Raw genomic sequence first — 21,111 nt, forward strand, 5'->3', positions numbered from 1 at the left:
GCTATTTGATTTGGCGTTGCCTTGAATCAAGACGGTCATAAATCATAATATGACAGTCTTGTTCTTGTATCAAGGCTAGTAGCTTTAGCTGGTCTGTTAATATGTTTAACCCTCTGCTAAGGAGCTTTCATAATGATGTGGTGCATGCATCTGCATCATATGTCTGTTTTACACAGTAAGATTCCCACTATTCATTTAACTATGGCCACATTTGTTTTGAACACTCAGACAGAGTTACAATTGATCATTGATGAATGTTTTAGCCAACTGTGCTTAAAACAGCTGGGAGAAGAAATGGCTGTAGTCCTGTCAAGATGACCGGTTACCGGACACTGTTGTGTGTCCAGTTGCTGTCCCAATTCCAAAGTTCATGTTAGCCACAATTTGCAACACTAGATTGTTTTATATTGGGTATATTACTCTATAGTCTATAGAGTTGCAACTTGCAATACCCTCCATTGACAGCCCATTGTTCCAAATCGAATTGCTTGTATTAAACAACATTGCAGCTGTAGGGCAAGCTTGAATTGTCCTCTTTCAATCGGTGACTTTGACGAGCACTTCCAAACTCCCACACTTCAAAAAAGAATCACCTGCATGGATTTTCTTGACAGAAAGTAGCTCATAACATGTCTACAGTGTTTTTATGAACCAAGCGCTTTGCAGATTGAAAGAGGATAATTCAAGCTTGCCCTACAGCGGCATTGTTGGTGAGTTTAACATCGTTTAATATATGCAGATCGGACATTTCAATTTGATCAATGGGCTGTCAATGGAGGGTATTGCAACTCTAGATTCATCCCATTATAAAATTGTGGCTAAGTTCATGTATATACTGTAATATTAGCATCCAGGATCCCATTCTATCTCCAGCAGATTGATAGGTCTCGCCTCTGCTAAAGACTATCTACTGCTGGCACTGTGATCACCTGTCTGTCACTTTGTTTTCAGTTGTTTCTGGAACATCAATCACTACTCTTGCAAAGATTGTCCTCTTGATACAATAGCAGTTGGAATTGGAAAAGGTTTTGACAGAATACATTGATAGGATTGTCTGGGGGGAGTTTTTGTTTTATATATTTGAAATCAAGTTTGTGATATTTTTATTTTAAGAGATGTTTCCAGTTTCCACTGAACTCTTCTATTAGTAGGCTATTTCTCATTATTTGTCTACATTGTCACATTACATTAATAATATCGGAAGCCCAATATAGTAGCGGTTTTAATTGCAGTTTGAGTATGTTGACATTTTGACAATGCTGTCCGTCCGAACAATGGTGCATTGATGTTGCCACGTTGTACACTCAGTTAAATAGGAACACAAACTTAACACAAATAAAGGTGTGGTGAAGTCTAGTTCTGGCTGTCTTTTACAATCCACTCTATTGTCTGTTCTTTATTTTCCCCTCTTTCTCTGTCTCTTACACATGCACAGACGTACACACGCACGCTTGCTCACTCACTCACTCTGCCTCTTTCTCAGCTGTTCCTATATCTCACAATTGTTTAAACAGTAGGATTGCTTACTTTTGCTCTCTGTCTACAGCTACATCTAAACCTTCAGTGGCATCACCAGAGTGGCTTGGTCCTTGGACCTGGACCTGTCTAATCTATAGCCATGCAGCCTCCACCTCGGACTGGACCCCCTGGAGCCTCCGGGCCCCCTCCTCCCGGAGGAGGGCCCAATGCCTTCCGTAGGACGAGGCCTCACAAACATACAGCAGCAGCGGCTACTGCCATGATGGGTCCTCCACCACCTGCCCAGCCCATGACTGACCCCTTTTCTTTTGGCAGACAACCTCCTCCACCGATGGCTGCGGGTGGTCCCCCACCGGCATCCAATAGTAACCCTTCACCCATGCAAGGTCCACCCAATAGTATGTACTCTGGGGCAGGCCCAGGGCTTCCTCCGCAATCACAAACACTGGAGGGTGCACAGGCCCCCCCTTTTGGTCTGCCTCCATCTTCAACCCCAGGGGTGAATCTTTTTACCCCTCACAGTACTACAATGTCCCCTGTCCTTTTCCCAGGACAGCTACAAGGTGCTACTGGATATCCTCCTCCTAATGCAGAACAGGGCTATTTTAATTCAACAGGGCGTGCACCGTCAGTGACCAGTCAGTCTCCTCCCATGGCCACAGCTCCCACGCCTGTTCAGGTACCATTCGGCCAGGACCCCCGAGGAGAACCTCCATCTCACCCCATGTCCTTCCAGCCAGTGCCTCCAAACGCTTCCTCTACTCCGTGGGCACCTGATCATGGAAGCCGCCCTCCATCTGTTCAGAACTACTTTCAGCCCACTAGTGACCCCCCACCACAGCCTTTTAATATTCATCCCCAGCTACAGACGTACCCTCCTCCACACACGCCCTCACCACACCACAATACCACCACACCAACACACACTGGCCATCCACCAGCCATGGCACCTTTCCCCCCTCAGAACCCTGAAAGGCCCCCCAGCTGTCAATGGTCTGATCAAAATACACCCCAGCAGCATAATTCCCACTTCCAGACTCAGAGTTATTTCAGTCAGAGTTCAGGCCCGCAGGACTCCTGGTTCAGCCAACCCCCACAGGACCCAGGCTACCATCACATGGGAGCTGGACCTGGCTCTAGTCCTGCCCATTTTGATTTAGCTGGATCTCAACATGTAGCCACCGCTGGTCCTGCCCCACCTCCCCCCACGGCCCCATACTCCCAGGATTCTGGTACTCTCTCCATGTTCTTCAAAGGCAATGATGTTGAGAATGAGGAAACATTGGTTGGAGAGGGAAGCAAAGCTGTAAATGGTATTCAGGGATCCTTCCAGCTTCACGGCCACCCCCAATCACCTACACAAGCCCAACCACCGCTACTGGCCCGCCCACAGCCACAGGTCCACAGCCACCCCCAACCACCCCCACAGGCCTATAGTCACCCCCAGCTACCTTCACAGGTCCAGCCACAGGCCTATAGTCACCCCCAGCCACCTTCACAGGTCCAGCCACAGGCCTATAGTCACCCCCAGTCACCTTCACAGGTCCAGCCACAGGCCTATAGTCACCCCCAGTCACCTTCACAGGTCCAGCCACAGGCCTATAGTCACCCCCAGTCACCTTCACAGGCCCAACCACCTCCACAGGTCCACAGGCACCCCCAGCCACCTCCACAGGCCCACAGCCACCCCCAACCACCCCCACAGGCCTTTAGCCACTCCCAATCACCTCCACAAGCCCAACCGCCTCCACAGGTCCACAGGCACCCCCAGCCACCTCCACAGGCCCACAGCCACCCCCAGCCACCTCCACAGGCCCACAGTGGCTACACAGACACTCACAATGATTACCAAGGGGCTCCCCTGTCGGGTCATCCACCCATACCTTACATGAACGATGGTAATTATGCAACAGCAAACAGCCAGAATGCCCCTGAGCCCCAGTTTGACCATGTTGAGAACCTAGAGTGTGTGCCCAACCTGGAGGTGTTGCCTAGCGGGTCACACAATATCCCTGCTGTTGCCCCAGCACATGGAGTTGACCGATATGAGGCAGGGCCTAATCTGGAGACCCCAGACTATATCCCCAGACCAATGAGATCTGCCAGTGTGTCATCGAGCTATAGCAATGTGAGCCACAGTAGTGGAACTGGATCACGACGGCACCAGGGTGTAGTGGGCACCTTCATCCAGCAGGAAAGCCCTCGTCTTTCTGATGACCCAAACTACTGTGCTGCTGCCGGGGGATACTTTGAGCAGATTGACACTTCTCCAGCTGCGTGTGGTGTGGGCACTCGTCAGAGCTCCCAGGAGCGGACATACCACAGCCAGACACCGACACCCAGTCCTCCCAAACCGACTGGTATCTTTCAGGCCAGTGCTAACAGTTCTTTTGAGCCTGTACGCTCACATGGTGTTGGGGTGCGTCCTGCCGAGGTTGACAGGGCAAGAATGGTAGCAGAGGGTAGTGCAGATTCTACACCTGGCAACCTGGAACAGCCCCCCGATAACCTTGAAAATATCCATGGCCCAGGACAGCCCATACCTGCTGCGACTGGAAGTGGGGCGCCTCCGCTGATGCACCCTGTCGTTCATTATCACTCCCGGCCTTCGTCCCGTGCTTACGGAGCCAGTCGCCCCTGCGAGAGCCCTGCCACTACCCTTTGGGCTCAGCACGACCCGTCTAGCTTAGGAGCCAGCGTCCTCCTAGCCCCGGCTGCTCCCCCTGTCCTCGCCCCTGTCCTTGCCCCTGTCCTCGCCCCGGTCCGAGAGCCCAGTGCTGAGGTCATCCAGCCACCGGAGGATGTCCCCCTGGTCCTCCATCCCCCACAGAGACCCCAGTCAACATCCCAGCACCACTCGGAGAACCTGGAGAACCCGCCGATGGCGAGGGACGGGGAAATGTGCGACTCTCAAGGCAACCTGGGCTACGCATCCCTGCTGGTGTCCGAGTCACTCCACCAACCTGTTCTGATTGCTCCGCCGGTGTCCAATTACAGCGTGATTCCGCCTAGCAGCTTTGCTCAACTAGCTGGTCAAAGTACACATGGGGAGACTACTTCACCTGTGAGACCACCCTCACTGGGTGGTATTTCCCAGTCGGGGCTGCTGCCAGTTGCTTCTAATCAGAACCCATTATTTATCCCTGGGCCATTAAGCTTCAGTTCATCTGCCTCTAGTCAGAGTCCAGTAAACCTGGTTCGAGAAAACACAGAAGGGGTTAAATCAGAAATCACGTTTCCTCTGCCACTGTCTCAGCCAGCACGTCCCCCTTTGTCTAGGGGCCAGTCAACGGGTGGAGACAGCTACTCTGCCCTACCCGTCAATTCACAGGCTCCCCCTGCAACTGCTGCCACCTCCAATCATAGTCAACCATCAAATTATGAACTGCTTGATTTCTCTATGCACCAACCACAGAACCAAAACCAAGCCTCTGGCCATCCGTCCTCTCTTCAGGGGTCACCACAGACTAGTAATGCACCTGGATTTTACCTGCAGGTCACCAAAGATGCTCAGCAAGGGGTGAGACCTGAGGGGGAATCCCCTAACGTTAGCCAGACCACAGCCTCTTCTTCGATCCCACAGGCACCTGAACCCACCGCGCACACCCCATCAGCTCCAAACACCCAGCAGCTTCCAGCGGATCCCCCCAAGTTGCCAGAATCTCAATCAATGCAGGAGCCTGCAATGCACGGACAAGGTCATGTTCCTCCTCCTCCACTGCCAGCCAGTGGAGCCCCTCCTCCTCCCAATCCTGGCCAGTACCCCCCTCCAGCACAAGGGCCTGCTGTAGGGAATCACTCAACCGCTGCTTACCCTCCTGGGCCTTGGGGCCCGGTGCCTCCTGGGGCCGTCCAGCCAGCTCCTCCAGAACCCCCTCGGCCACCCTCCTCCGTGGGTAGTCAACAGGGGTATGGCCCAGCTCCGCCAGCACCAGGGCAGATGTATGGAGGCTACTATGGAGGGGCCTACGGAGAATACCCGGACAACAGAGCCCCCTACCCGCCTGGCCAGTTCCAACCTCCACCTGGAGGAGACCCTAGGTCACAGCAATATTATCCTGTATGTGAACACTTAATTCTTCTCAATTTATTTACAGTATATATCTCTGCTGTCGGGAAGAAACCACCTAACTCCAAAATGTTAATTTTTCAGGAAATTAAGAAAAACATATATTAAAAAGAAAAGCAATACTGCCTCATCAAAGTTGGTGTTGTGACTTTATATATTGTCAATTACTTGCATGAGAGGGGGAGAGGTGGTGTGGAGTTAGCTGCTTTAGCAGACAGTTTGAGGGTCCAATGGAGTTAGGTTGTTTTCTCCAAAGCGCTTTTTACTACTTTTCATTGGTCAATATATCAATCTTCTTTGGAGGTGGTTTCCTCCCGACAGCAACGATGTACTGTACACATAATAACAATCACTAGCTGATACCTGCTGTATGATGATGCAGGTGGATATTACAATGTGTGCACATTTTGATGGGTGGTAATTTGTTCATAGCGAGATTTGGCAAATGCTTTACAGTATGTGTTGTTCTTCAGGATGACCCCTATAGGAGGCCACCCACAGATCCTTGGTATGGCAGATACCCAGAAGGACCCAACCCGGCCTACAGAGACCCAAACTACCCATACAGAGAGCCTCAGGCTGAGCGGCCCAGCTCCAGGACCAGTCAGCATTCAGACAGACCCTCGTCCAGGTCAGAGAAATGCTTTCTCAGTATCTGTATGACCATGTCAGTTTGATGTCCCTATCAATATTCATTGTTTATCGGCAAAATGTAATGCAGGAAGTGTACTCTTAACAAAGGCGTTTGAGAACTAAGCTAGCTTTTGTTTATTTTCGTCCATAGGCAAGGCTATCCTCCCGACGACTACAACAGACCTAACCGAAGTGCCTATGATGAATATTATGCAGATTATTACAAGAAACAATATGAACAATATGGTGAGAGCTGCTTCAGCATTGGCCAGAGTTGTAATGGAAGAGTTAGTTTCTATGGCGTGGCTCTGTAGAAGAGCGTAGCCGGCTATATTGAGGTCAGTCTGTGTGTGTCTGCCTTGCCTTTGTGTCCGGAGATAATCCCACAAACCGCTGTATGGATCAGCACCAAATCTCTTGTGCTATTTAGCACAATTCTTTCCCACTTACATATTATACTGTTTAAAAACACATTTACTTGTAACTATCCATCTTATAATAATGAATGGGGCATAGTACGTTACAGATACGCCACAGAGTCTATGACATATCTATGACGTATGACTTGCCTGTGACATTGATGACTGACGTCACAGGCTGGCCAAGTGAAGTCCAATGATCCACATTTGAGCCACGTCGATGATTGTTTTTTATTTAAATTTTGTCATGATTATTGACCACATTCTTTGAAAGTAAATCATTAGTTGACCTAATGTTTTTTGTTCTTTTCCTGTTCATTATTTCCCACACTAATCTGAAGGCTACAATGCTGGAGCGTACGATCCCCGTTACAGAGGCTACTACGACCAGTCGTACTGGTATAACTATGATGAGGCCTACAGAAGCAGAGATCCGTACTACAACCAACAGCAGCAGCAGCAACAACAACAACAACAACAACAGCAGCAGCAGCCGCAACAGCAGCAGCAGCAGCAGCAGCAGCAACAACAGCAGCAGCAGCAGCAGCAGCAGCAGTATCCTAGCACTACTACCGGTGCCAGGTACAAACACTAGTACTACTACCATTGAGCTTACACAACTGTGGTGAAGCAATCTGTTGCTTTTTCTGCTGTGTAAGTAGTGCTACACTATTAAACTAAAAAAGACCGAGATCTAGATTCAGACACCTAGGCAATCTCATTTCTACATTTGAGCAAGAATCGTGCAGCACCAGTTGGCTGTACGATTCATTTGAGTTACAAGAGAGAGACTTTAAGAGAGGTTTGAGTCAAGCACCTTGATGTTGTCTGTCTAAAGCCACAGTAGTTATGGCTCCAGGTGCCACATTTTGAATGTAGAAATGTTCAGCCACTACTGACTAAAGACGATGAATATTTTCACAGAAAGAATTTGAATCGTGATCTCAATTCTTGTGCCGGACAAAAAAAAACGAGATTCACGTTTGAGCAAGAATCGTGCCACATGATGTCTAAGATCCACATCAAAGCCAACCATTTGTTTGCGGATCTGAAGATCCACTTTTACTCATCATTTGCAGGTTGGAAAATCATTCAACGTCTAATTATGTATATATAATTCAGTGCATTTGTATCTTCTCCATCCTCAGGAGAGAAGGCTATGATGACCCGTGGAAGTATTATCCTGGATATGACGCCAGCTTTGATGACGACTACCGTCGGCGTGGCGATCCATACGGCGACGACTTTGACCGGCGTAGCGTCCACAGTGAACAGTCGGCCCACAGTCTGCACAGCTCCTCCCACAGCCACCACAGCCGACGCAGCAGCTTCAGCTCCCGCTCACAACAGGTGCTTCCTACAACAGTGGTTCCCAAAGTGGGGTCTGTGGACCCCCAGGGGTCCTTGGGGGGGGGAGGGTTCCAGGGGATCCCCAGTAAAATCAGTTGATATAGGATCAAAATCAGTTTAACCACTTTAACCCTATTTTATACTTCGGCCATTCGAAAATAAATGTGTTGATTGGCTTTTTATGTATGACACCATTGTACGCCGAAGTATAAGATGGCTAAGTAGTTAAGTGTGTATTAGACTAATCAATTTAGTCGAGTATAAAAAGTCTAAAACGTGTTTGTGTATAAACAAGTGTTTTGGTTGAGAGAGTGTTTTTGTACAAGACATTGACAGAGTTTTAAGATTATATTATGTGATCGTAAATTGGCCGCAATTTCACAATTTCTTTCACGTGTGTCCACTGTGCAGAGCCAGGTGTACAGGAGTCAACCTGACCTGGTGGCAGCTGTGTATGACCCCACAGCATCCACCCTGCCTGTGGACTACTCCTATAGGCAGTACCCAGACCAGACCGATGCCTCGCACAACTACAGCCAGTACCCCTACACCTCAGAATACAACACAGAGAACACCTGGAGCGCCCCCGAAGAACGTAAGGCACTTATCGTAGCCTTCCGCGTCCAGCAATGTTGATATTCGTCGACCAAAACTGGTTCACTGACCAACACTAAATAAAAACTAAGCCATGATGGGTAAAACTAATATATTAAGATTAAGACAAATAAAAACTAGACTAAAATGTTAGGGAGGGCATTAGTGTAGAATTTGGTGTTTCCCTCTGAAAATAGCAGATCTATACAGAGTGAGCTTGTAGATCGGCTACAAAAGACTGACTTGACTTGACTGGACATGTCATACTATTAACTCATATGCAAACTGTACATTGAAAAATAGTTGACAATTTTGCAAAACAATATCTACAATTTGGCATAGACTATACTAGAGTCTAGACTAGAGTCTATACCAGTGGTTGTCAAACGTTTAGATTTCAAGAACGAATGGTTACATTAAGCGTGGTTTAAAGATTTGCTGTCAAAATGAACACTGGTGTTCAGTGATTCTCAACAGAGTCACCGGATATCTAGTTTAGATCAACCGGTTAGTTATTAACCCATTCAGGCCTGACGTCGAAATTTAATTTTTTTTTTTTTCCTAAATCATGACAATTTTCGGAAAGATTTGAGGCACATTTTAACGATTTTTCAAAAATAGCAGATCTACAAGCTCGTAGCGCGCCACTCGGTGGCGCGCTATGAGCTTGTAGATCTGCTATTTTTCAATAGCTAAATTATAACATAATGTTTAAAACACCAAAAGGGGTTCCCGCCCAAAATTGGTTAATGGTTAATGTGGTTAAACGCTAACGTGACATGGATGCGTTCCAGGTCTCAATGGATTAAATACATTATGCCAGAAAATCCTATGCTTTTTGTAGTGCTGATGTTGTTTGATTTTCATCCCGGTTCCTCTTGTCCTCCCAGCCCCTCCTCGTCCAGCTACCCCAGAGAAGTTCTCCATACCTCACCGTTGTGGCCGTTTCGGACCTGGCGGTCATCTCGTCCAGGTTCTACCCAATCTTCCGTCAGCTGGACAGCCTGCTCTGGTTGACATCTACAACTTGGAGGTAAAAAAATAAATAAAACGATGGTTAAACCAGCAGCATTTCTGGAGCATTGAATAGGCCAAGTTGTTATTGGCAGGGTGCTTGATATTGTGTTCACAGTGTGAATATTGAATAATTGTTTAATCATTGGTAATCTTCGTTTTAGTACTGACATTTAAACTATACTAATGAGGACTAATTGTGAATTGGTACTTTGACTTGATGAAGAATTCATAACTGTCCTTTGTTGTACAGACAATGCTGCAGGACACTACTGATCAGTCAGAATTGCGATCCTTTCCTGGGCCTCTTGTCAAGTAAGGTTACCCTTTATTTTATACTTTGTTGCATGACCAACTGAAAAACATATCGAAAATCAACAACGCAATCCCTCTGGGAACCAGAAGGTTTCCAGAGGCTCCTCCGGTCATTGTGTTGAAGTGTCCTTGAGCTGAACCCCTAACTGCTCGCTGATGAGCAGGTTGGTGCCTTGCATGGTTGCCTCCAAGGTCGGTGTGTGTGAATAAATGTGAATGATCCACATTGTAAAATGCAGGCCAAACTAGGCTTTAACCCATTTTGGGTGGGAACCCCTTCTGGTGTTAGCATTATGTTATGCTTTAGCTATTGAAAAATAACAGATCTACAAGCTCATAGCGCGCCACCGAGTGGCGCGCTACGAGCTTGTAGGTCTGCTATTTTTGAAAAATCAAAGAACGACTGACATAGAAACATAGCTTTTTCAGAAAACTGTCAGGATGTAGAAGACATTTTTAGAATCTGATCTCAGGTCAAAATGGGTTAACTCCCACTTTAAACCTTAATTGTATTTTCTTTCAAACCAATGTAACTTGTCTAAATGGTCTGTGGTACAAGAGAGTGTTGGACATTGTGTATATTAATTACAATCTATTCCACATACTGTATGCCTGGTCTCAACAGCCTATCTCATATTGTTGTGTCTATTAGAGAGGAAACCCACAAGGTTGATGTGATCAAGTTCTCCCAAAATAAAGGCTTGGAATGTTCCCGCAACAACGAGCTCTTGGACAAAGACTCTGCTTGCTTGCTTTGGGACTTCATCGTTCTGCTTTGTAGACAGAATGGGGTAAGACTGAGAAGAGTTACAACAGATTTGTCACCTTTTATCTGTCAGATGGTGTAAGTGTAAGTGTGTGTGGTATAATGCGTGTCTATCACTCTCCTTCCTCAAGACTGTGGTCGGTACAGACATAGCGGATTTGTTGCTGAAGGAGCATCGATCTGTGTGGTTGCCGGGCAAGAGTCCCAACGAAGCCAACTTGATTGACTTTAACAATGAGCCACTAGCGAGACCTGAGGAGGAGCCCGGATCCGGACCACTATCCCTCCTTTCTGACACTTTTATGATGGTTCCAGAGAACGTGGGCAAGGAAACGGAGCGCTTCAGGGAACTTCTACTATTTGGTCGCAAAAAGGCAAGATACCTTCTTGGCCTATGTTCAGATTGGCAGCCCCAAAACCGATCTGATTCCAAATAGAGGGTATGCGCGTGACATCATCAAACCCGGAAGTTATGCGGGGACGCCTACTGAGTGGCAAAAAACTACTTTCTGGCCTTGACAGCCCATGCATTCAAACAAAAAAGTCCTATCTGATTGCATTAAACGACGTTAAACAATGTTAAACTCACTTTGCCTGTCGCTTTGCCACTCTATTTGCCATTCATGTTATGCATGCGCATACCCTCTATTGGAATCAAATAGTATCAAGTCTGAAAAGTAAACATAAACAAAACAAAAAAAGTTTTTTTCCCTACGTTGTTTGGAAAGAAATTCAAATCAGATTTCTGAAGATGTGTCTCAGTCTGGACAGTCTGTCTTTAAGCTGCACGCCCGTTCACAGTGTGATGCGTTGTGATGTTGTAGATCTGCTATTTTCGACGAGGGACGAGTATAAAATGAAATATCAAAACACTGTATATGTTGTATGACAGGGTATAAATTATGCATTACTCTCCTATGTCGGGTATAAATTATGCATTACTCTCCTATGTCGGGTATAAATTATGCATTACTCTCCTATGTCGGGTATAAATTATGCATTACTCTCCTATGTCGGGTATAAATTATGCATTACTCTCCTATGTCGGGTATAAATTATGCATTACTCTCCTATGTCGGGTATAAATTATGCATTACTCTCCTATGTCGGGTATAAATTATGCATTACTCTCCTATGTCGTGACCAACTGCATATTGTACACTTTATGAGACAGGATGCACTGGAGGCAGCTATGAAGGGAGGTCTCTGGGGCCACGCCCTACTTCTGGCCAGTAAGATGGACAACAGGACACATGCACGTGTCATGACCAGGTAAGGATAGTATACAATGCAGCAATCCTGATTTTGGAGAGCCCTAGCCCACAGATTACAGATGTTTTTAATTACCCATACTTTCTATTTAAACCAATAAGACCTGAGGCCGACTCTCCTACAAATGCCTTCTAAAGCTTGCCTTCTGTGAGCTTGCATATCTGCTATTTTTGAATAGCCAATGCTAAAATGTAAAATAACACGGGTGCAGTCCCAGTTTCAATGGGTTAAATTTCTAAAATGTGTTCTAATTTGAAAACTTGTATTTGATTCATGAATTTCAGAAGTCAAACATAAACAAACATATACCCCATCGCACCGTGAAGTTTGTTGATGTGCTTATACTTTGAACATTACTGAAACTATCTAATGGACACCAGGTTGGAAGGGGTTAAACATCGGGACACATTGGCTGCATGAAAAAAAAAAAAAAAAAAAAATATATATATATATATATATATATATATATATATAATAATAATAAAGCTTTATTTCTATAGCACCTTTCAAAACAACGTTACAAAGTGCTTTACAAAAGGAAACAGCAAAAGTAAACATCACACAGCAGGAAAAACACAGAAACAATGCAAAGCAAATAATAATACAAGGCAGAGTAAACAATATATATATATAGTATAATAATAATCAAATCATGGATGATCTATCTGTCTGGCTCTAAAGGAATAGGCAGTGTGATGTTTTGTTTTTACTTATTTCACAGCAACAGAACATAACGGGTGTTTATGTCGTCTTTGTTGCTTAGGTTTGCAAACAGTTTGCCGATCAACGATCCTCTTCAGACGGTATACCAGCTGATGTCTGGGCGAATGCCTGCCTCAGCCACTGTATGTATGACCATGTCCTCCTCTACTTAAATACGAATGCCTGCCTCATCCACTGTATGTATGACCATGTCCTCCTACTTTAATATGAATGCCTGCCTCAGCCACTGTATGTATGACCATGTCCTCTACTTTAATACGAATGCCTGCCTCATCCACTGTATGTATGACCATGTCCTCTACTTTAATACGAATGCCTGCCTCATCCACTGTATGTATGACCATGTCCTCCTCTACTTAAATACGAATGCCTGCCTCATCCACTGTATGTATGACCATGTCCTCCTACTTTAATATGAATGCCTGCCTCAGCCACTGTATGTATGACCATGTCCTCCTCTACTTTAACAGGATATGCGTGGGTCAGTAAAAAGTATTCAATAAACGGTATCAACATTAAGGCCTTAAAAGCTATTGGCTGTGTTTACGTCTGATAGAAATCCACATGTAATATAATGAAATTCCATAAAGACAACCGCACTGGATGGGTCAGACCACTGCCAGCGGATACATTGTGTATGGTCATTGCTTTTTAAGGGGACACCTTTAACCTCCTGTAGTTATTTTTTCACCTGAACTGGAAACAGTCAGCCTAGGCTTTCATACCCCTTTTAGTGGAGCAGATTACTGAAACGATCGTTCACTTGATCATACAAGCACCAAATTTGGCACACAGGTGCTTCAGAACCTACTCTCTCAGAAAAGTACGTTGTCCACTTGAAAAAAACAAAATGGACACCATTTTTCAAGATGGCCGCCATTCGAGGTGGTTTTAAACAGTGTTTGAGTTATATTGAGCTATAACATCCTATTGTGATGGCCTATACATCATAATATATGTTTGAGTATGAGAAATCCAATTCTGCATTTAGAACATCAAAATTATTTAATATTATGATGATACAATGGGAATTAAACGATGAAGTTGGGCAGATTAAGTCCATATTCCATAATAATCCTTCATGTGGTGGTACAAGCACCAGATTTGGCACAATTGATGTCCAGGATGTACTTTCTAAGAAAAGTACGTTTTCCAGCTGAAAGTCCAAGATGGACGCCAGTTTTCAAGGTGGCCACCTCGTCAAATGAATAAGTATAACTTTAGTGAACAGAAATGTGTGATCCACACATTGATCCAAACAAATGAATGTATTCTGACTGGAAGAACTGAATGGTGTCAATTTAATTCCAATATGGCCGCCAGTTTTCAAGATGGGGGCTATTACGCAACTCAAAATTTGCGTTTTCGGAAGCTGTCTGATCACAGATATTGTTGAAGGGCAACATCACCATTCATTGAAATGCTGTGATCAAGCTCTATTGGTTTGTAATTTTGTATATAAGATGATGTCAAAGCACAACCAGGACACACTGGTGACATCACTGCTGTTAGACTCAGCATGGGGTTCAGTGTCGGCTTGTAACATAGCTGTAGGTGTGGTTTACGAACTGTTGTAGTCGTGTACTCACTGTAGTTTGTAGTATACTTTAGTGTCCTAAATGCTATCTAATAAGCCCCTGTATACTGTATATCTCAAATAGAAGTTTAGTTAGTTGTAGCATTGTAGTTGATAGCCGCACCTGAATTGACAGGATGTGTCAGCGTGGGAGAGCTGAGACAAGGGTAACAGGGATTCAGTTACCTGGATGGTGTACAGATCGCACAGGACTTGCACTGGATGAATGGTCGGGCTAGGTGTAGGGCACCAGATGCTTGAACCTAGATGCATCCCATATTTCAATGTGCTTTGATGTTTTGTACGGTTGGGTGGTAAAAGGATATAGCCCTCGGCCTTTAACCGTATAACACAAGATGTTCCGCTACTAAAAGTGTCAAACAGATACGAAAGAGGAGTTGAAGTCTCACCGTATTTCAGGCAATACACCTGTTGCCCATCATGTTAGACTCATCCAGATTGGATGATGGAGGTGGCAGTGAGGATACATTGAGGCAAAACAGTACAAAGTATCACCAAAATTGTCGGGCAAATGTTTAGCAACTGAAACTCCAGCGTTCCACTAAGAGAGCAGCTGAAATTCAGAATGATCCTGGTGAAGGACACGATCTCCCCCCCATCGAAGCCCTGTATGACGATCATTGTGTCAGCAAAGCTCGTCGTGGAATTATGAGGGACCCAAGCCATCCCAACAAGACTGTTTGAGATGCTGCCACATGGAAAACGTTTTCGCAGTCTCGAAGCCACTGGAAATAGACTGCAAATATGCTTCTTTCCCCAAATAATCATGAACATGAACGAACTGATAAGAACCAGGGCGAGAGTTTACCTAACTTTGCTACTACAGGGAAACATGCACATGTACACTACTATTTTTCTAGCACTCTTTATTCTATCCCTTTGTTTTGCTGTGCTTGCTGTGTTTTTTGTTGTTTGAATATTAGCCTATTCTATCTATGCCGCTGCATTGTCTGTAAGGAAGCCAAACAAAAATAAGTTTTACCCTTATGTACCTGTACATAAGATGTAACAATAAAGTCCAACCTTGAACCTTGATCTAGGTTCAAGCATCTGGTGCCCTACACCTAGCACGACCGTTCATCCAGTGCCATTTAAGTCCTGTGCCATCTGTACACCATCCAGGTAACTGAAGCCCCGTTACCCTTGTCCCAGCTCTCCCACGCTGGCACATCTTGTCAATTCAGGTGCGGCTATCTAACTACAATACTACAACTAACTAAACTTCTAGTGGAGATATATACAGGGGCTAATTAGCATTTAGGACACTAAAGTAGCCTATACAACAAACTACAGTTAGTACACTACAACAGTTAGTAAACCACAACTACAGCTACGCTACAAGCCGACACTGAACCCCATGCGGAGTCTCACAGCAGTGATGTCACCAGTGTGTCCTGGTTGTGCTTTGACCACTCTTATATACAAAATTACAAACCAATAGAGCTTGATCACAGCATTTCAATGCATGATCAACGAATGATGTTGCCCTTCAACAATATCTATGATCATACAGCTTAATTTTGAGTAACGTAATAGCTGCATCTTGCAAACTGGCGGCCATATTGGAATTCAATTCCAACACCATTAAGTTATTACAGTCAGAATACTTTCATTTTGATGTTTGGATCATTAACACATTTAAATTCTACTTCGAAAACCTTTTTGTTTTCTTGCATTTGACGAGCCGCCCATCTTGAATACTGGCAGCCATCTTGGATTTTCAGCTGGATAAGGTGCTTTTCATAGCATGTACATCCTGGACATCATGTGTGCCAAATTTGGTGCTTGTACCACCAAGTGAAAGATTCTTATGGAATATTGACTTAATCTGCCCCAGCTTTTCATTTAATTCCCATTGTATCATCATAATATTCAATAATTTTGATTTGCTAAATGCAGAATTGGATTTCTCATACTCAGAAACATACATTTCGATGTATAGGCCATCACAATAACATTATTCAATCAAACTATAGTTCAAACACTGTTTAAAACCATTTTGAAAGGCAGCCATCTTGAAACATGGTGGCCATTTTGTTTTTTCAAGTGGACAACGTACTTTTCTGAGAGAGTAGGTTCTGAAGCACTTGTGTGCCAAATTTGGTGCTTGTATGATCAAGTGAACGATTCTTATGATATATTGACTTAATCTGCTGCACTATTTGAAGTGTTTCTCATGGAGAGCTCTTCTTTGTGCCCCTAGTGCTGTGGAGAGGAGAAGTGGGGTGACTGGCGCCCTCACCTGGCCATGGTGCTGTCTAATCTCACACACACCCTGGATCTGGACACGCGCACCATCGCCACCATGGGTGACACTCTGGGTACGATCGATCACATCAGTGAACACATGGTTTTAAATGCCGTGATTTTTGTACTTTTTACTCTAGTAGACCCCCCCAGGTGTGGTTATAATTTTCTTCCCTGTATATTCCCTGAATAATGTCTTCCCTGTGTATTTTTGTATCGAAATACACCACTTTAGTGTCATCATAACATCATCATTCTTCATTGCACGCTGACAGTAGCCACACACTGTGAGCTTATAGAATGGCTATTTTCAGAAGCACAAGTCCAAGCCCTAGTGTTTCTGTGCTCTGCCAGCCTCCAAGGGACTCATCGATGCCGCCCATTTCTGTTACCTGATGGCTCAAGTTGGATTCGGAGTGTTTACCAAGAAGAGCACCAAGATGGTTCTGATTGGCTCCAACCACAGGTGACACATGCTAGCAGAGAATTAGCCTCAATAGGATCCTATCATTCTTTTTTCTTTTTTTTATCATTTATTTTGAGGTTTTTCAAACGGACAAAAGACCAACAGACTGAGACAGACTTACAGACTTACATAAAAGACAGTGTATATACATAATCATACACATGAGACACTTTTAAAAAGATATAATTAACAAAAACGAAGAAAGGGAAATATTTGAGGTAAAAGGTAGTTTTCAAGTGGTTTCAAGCATGTGAGAAAATGGGGGAACAGTGTGACCTGTGCCCTCTGTGTGTGCAAGTGAGCATGGGATGTCCTTACATGGTAAAAACCGGATGCTATCTTTCTTATATCTCTTCTTCAGTTTGAGCTTCTACCAATTTGCCAGCAATGAAGCGATCCAGAGGACTGAGGCCTATGAGTACGCCCAGTCTCTAGGCTCCCAGGCTCCCTGCTCTCTGCCCAACTTCCAGGTCAGTTCTTCTTAGCCACTGAGCATGCTTAAAATGTATTATCTTCATATCCTGTGCTTAAGACCGTAAGCCCTATATACTTTGTGTTGTGTAACGATTAGCTACATATACATTTACTGTATATACAGCTATTATAATCTGGGATGTAGAAATTATTCATAATTTCCAGCAGAATACTGGTCTAAAAATATAAGATGAAGTTTATCTGTTAAATAACACATAACTAAACTACTTTATAAAAAGTAGATCATAACTGTTATTCCAAATCTTAGACATTTTCAAAAGTCTTGTACGGAAAATGTATGTTTTAAGTAGGGATGTCCCGATACACTTTTTTCGCTCCCGATCCGATCCCGACACCACAATTTCTGTCTTAGCCGATACGAATACCGATACCAGTGTTGTGATCTTGTGTTGTGTTTATAGCTATCTAGCTATATATATATATATATATATATATATATAAAAAAAAAATCGGATCGGATCGGTGGTTAGACTGGCATATTCGCCGATACCGATATGACAAATAAGGGCTGATACTGATACTTTTCAGATACCGATACAGTATCGGGACATCTCTAGTTTTAAGTTATGATATTTGTGTAAGGCTTAAGTGGTTAATGTTATTGTATCTGAGCATACTAAAGGTGCATACAGCCTACCAGAACACTGATGTCTTCTCGTATCATTATTGACTGTTACATACCTCGGCCTCCGTACCGTTTCAGGTGTTCAAGTTGATCTATGCATGTCGACTGGCTGAGGCGGGGCTGAGTGCGCAGGCCTACCACTACTGTGAAGTCATCTCTAAGAATGTCCTCATGCAGCCTTCCTATCACTCACCTGTCTTCATTAGCCAGCTCATACAGGTACACGCACACACACACAAATGGCTGTGACTCCTAATTTCTCTCTCACTCTCTCTTTGTCACCCTCCGTTAATGTATATACTGTATATATATATATTTATTTATTTATTCAAAAGATTATTATTTTTTAATTTAAAAAAAAGTTAAATAATTGTATGTATTGCATTCCATAAATAAAAGCAGTTCCTGCAGAAACGGCGTGGGCTCACTGAAAACCCGCAATGTATATTATGTACGGTAGAAAATGTATTAAAGCTGAAGAAAAAAATGGTATATGGCATATACAGTACTAATGACATCAGGGATCTCCATATATGGGCATAAAAGAGACAGAAAGACGGGTACAACGGGTACTCTGACAAAGCTTCGGCACTATAACTTTATTGGTCGGATAGGTAGAGCAACATACCGTAGGTGTGAAAAATACGAGCATAAATAACTGCATAAAGCTGAACATGTTGAAGTTTGAACTAGATTTATAGCACAAAGTATGTGGAAGTGGTTGGATGCTGAAAGAAGTGGCGGAATTTAGAAGAAACATTAAGAAATAATAAATGAATTGCATTTTTGAGTGGTGTAAACCACTCCTACAACTGGCTTTGTTAGTCTGTGCAGAAAAAATGAGCATGGTTGCTATGTTCACCCTGTTCACCCGGGTGTGATTTCATTACGTCAGACAGGCTATATAAGACCTTACACCACTCAGTTCACACGGGTGTGATTTTTAATAATAATAATGAATTGCATTTTTATAGCGCTTTTCCAAGTGTTCAAAGCGCTTTACAATGGTTCATTCATTCATACATTGGGAGGTGAAGCGGCGAACAGTCGACGCCAGCGTCCTCACTTCCCACATTCACACACCAATGGTGGCAAGCTTACACCGACTGACTCATCAATATAAACTATGGAGAACTAGTGTGTGCTCGCTGGAGCCGAGCCCACCATAATAAATATAGCTGCAAGCAGCGATAAGATGGGACCAAGCAATAAGAAAAAAAGTGTGATTTAAAAAAATATATAACTTTAATTAATTTAATCAAGTGAATGGCGGGCAGAAACCTTGCCCAAATATGGGATTGCACATCGTAGATATGTCAGACACGACTGACGTGACAGACTGGCCACATGAAGTCAGAGGTCTACATGGGAGAAAATACATTATTGGACCCCGCACATTTCAGAAGGAACCCGACACTTTGGCGAGTGATTTCGGTATTGATGGCTCAGCCTGAGTAACAAAATATCAGCCTGGCTGGCTCATGCAGCACACCAGCGAATTAACTTGGTGGCGCACTAGATCTCATGTTCTCATGAACATGCATAATACATGTTTGAGGACAAAATACAATAAAGTCCAGGACATATTTCCGTTATGGTTCTCTTTGTATCACATTCCTTTAGTTTACAGTGATTGAATAATCCAAAAATAAACTATATCAAAGTTCCACTTATAAACACCCACATAACTCACAGTATGATCCAAGCTTCTCTCAAACTATACTGTTTAAAATGCCAGCGGGATAACAGTTTCACACACAAACAAGAAATGCGCACTCACGGGAGTGGATTGTCCAATCCATGAATTCAAGGAATTTTGAGTGAGGGATGGAGCCTGGGTGAGGAGGAGAACATGAACCACATTCCTGTTGGGTTCAGATCATGAATTTCAGAGTTACAATAGTGGCTTCAACAACAATAACATTGACTATTTATTTGACACTTTTTCAAATTTCTACATGAACTCACTCGCCAGAGAGGTTTGCAGCCTCGATAGAACAATCTACTGCATTTGACAACTTGGCCTTATGGTCACTCTACCATGACCCTCTTTTCAGATGAACCGTAATTGTTCTATTAATTTGTTAATTAATTAGTACATGCAGCTTCTTTCTGTAATGCTGTGTCCTTTGTATGAAATGAGATTGTTTTTTTACTCCTTTTTTCTCAGGATACTCATCTGCATATCATTGTTTGAGATTTGCTTCCTTTTATGTGTTGTTGCATCTCTCTGCATTCTTCTGTATTTATTTGATTTATTTGTCTGTATCCATGTCATCAGATGCTATCAACTATCAGCTGATACATGCTAATGAGTTTATCTTTGAAGAAAACAGTGGTTTTATCTGTACATCCGTGAGTTGGCAGGTTGATCTTTTTTCTCTATTTTACATGCCTATTTACATCTTAATAAATGTTTATCTCTAATGTTTCGGCACAGATGTCTGAGAAGCTGCGATTCTTCGACCCTCAGCTGAAGGAAAAACCAGAACAGGAGCTGTTCAATGATCCAGAGTGGTTATACCACCTCAGACAACTGGATGGGCAGTTCAGGGTGAGTATTAATTGGTGGCTAAATGATTTGAAGGGAACTTATAATGTAAACTTATGTAGGATTAAACGCACAATCATACTTGTGAAAGGTTTCCAGGCTTATGCATTCTGCTGGCCTTATTTTAAACTTAAAGCAAGATTTAAAATCATACAATTTTGTGAATTTGTGAGAAAAAAACTGATGTAAATGTTTGAAATGGATTTCATAATTTCCTTTGGGATTTCCTTTTAACCCATTAAAACTGCGAAAGCATCTGTCATTTTAGATTTTTGCGTAGGATATTCAAAAATAGCAGATATACAAGCTTCAACATCTGCGTGAGAACTACTGAAGTAGATTTGTAGAATCGGCCTCATGTCTTAATCCATTGAGACCTGGAACACATCCATGTCACGTTAGCGTTTAACCACATTAACCATTAACCCATTTTGGGGCGGGAACCCCTTTTGGTGTTTTAAACATTGTTATAATTTAGCTATTGAAAAATAGCAGA

At 43.6% G+C, this 21,111-nt stretch overlaps 1 protein-coding gene across 4 annotated transcripts in view; it reads left to right on the plus strand.

Moving 5' to 3' along the window:
- sec16a (SEC16 homolog A, endoplasmic reticulum export factor) overlaps positions 1-21,111 on the plus strand; it is a 36,897-nt gene that overhangs the window by 952 nt on the left and 14,834 nt on the right. For all 4 annotated transcript variants that reach the window (XM_079524869.1, XM_079524871.1, XM_079524872.1 and 1 more), the window contains exons 2-18: positions 1,547-5,539; positions 6,022-6,179; positions 6,333-6,427; positions 6,942-7,182; positions 7,749-7,950; positions 8,362-8,545; positions 9,435-9,577; positions 9,812-9,873; positions 10,526-10,664; positions 10,771-11,013; positions 11,814-11,911; positions 12,675-12,756; positions 16,435-16,552; positions 16,833-16,944; positions 17,306-17,414; positions 18,143-18,283; positions 20,505-20,618. In XM_079524869.1, the coding sequence (XP_079380995.1) occupies positions 1,619-5,539; positions 6,022-6,179; positions 6,333-6,427; positions 6,942-7,182; positions 7,749-7,950; positions 8,362-8,545; positions 9,435-9,577; positions 9,812-9,873; positions 10,526-10,664; positions 10,771-11,013; positions 11,814-11,911; positions 12,675-12,756; positions 16,435-16,552; positions 16,833-16,944; positions 17,306-17,414; positions 18,143-18,283; positions 20,505-20,618 (6,162 nt within the window). In that variant the 5' untranslated portion in view covers positions 1,547-1,618. The remainder of the gene's footprint in view (positions 1-1,546; positions 5,540-6,021; positions 6,180-6,332; positions 6,428-6,941; positions 7,183-7,748; positions 7,951-8,361; positions 8,546-9,434; positions 9,578-9,811; positions 9,874-10,525; positions 10,665-10,770; positions 11,014-11,813; positions 11,912-12,674; positions 12,757-16,434; positions 16,553-16,832; positions 16,945-17,305; positions 17,415-18,142; positions 18,284-20,504; positions 20,619-21,111) is intronic.

This window comes from Electrona antarctica (assembly GCF_951216825.1).
Source record: "Electrona antarctica genome assembly, chromosome: 16".
NCBI lineage: Eukaryota > Metazoa > Chordata > Actinopteri > Myctophiformes > Myctophidae > Electrona > Electrona antarctica.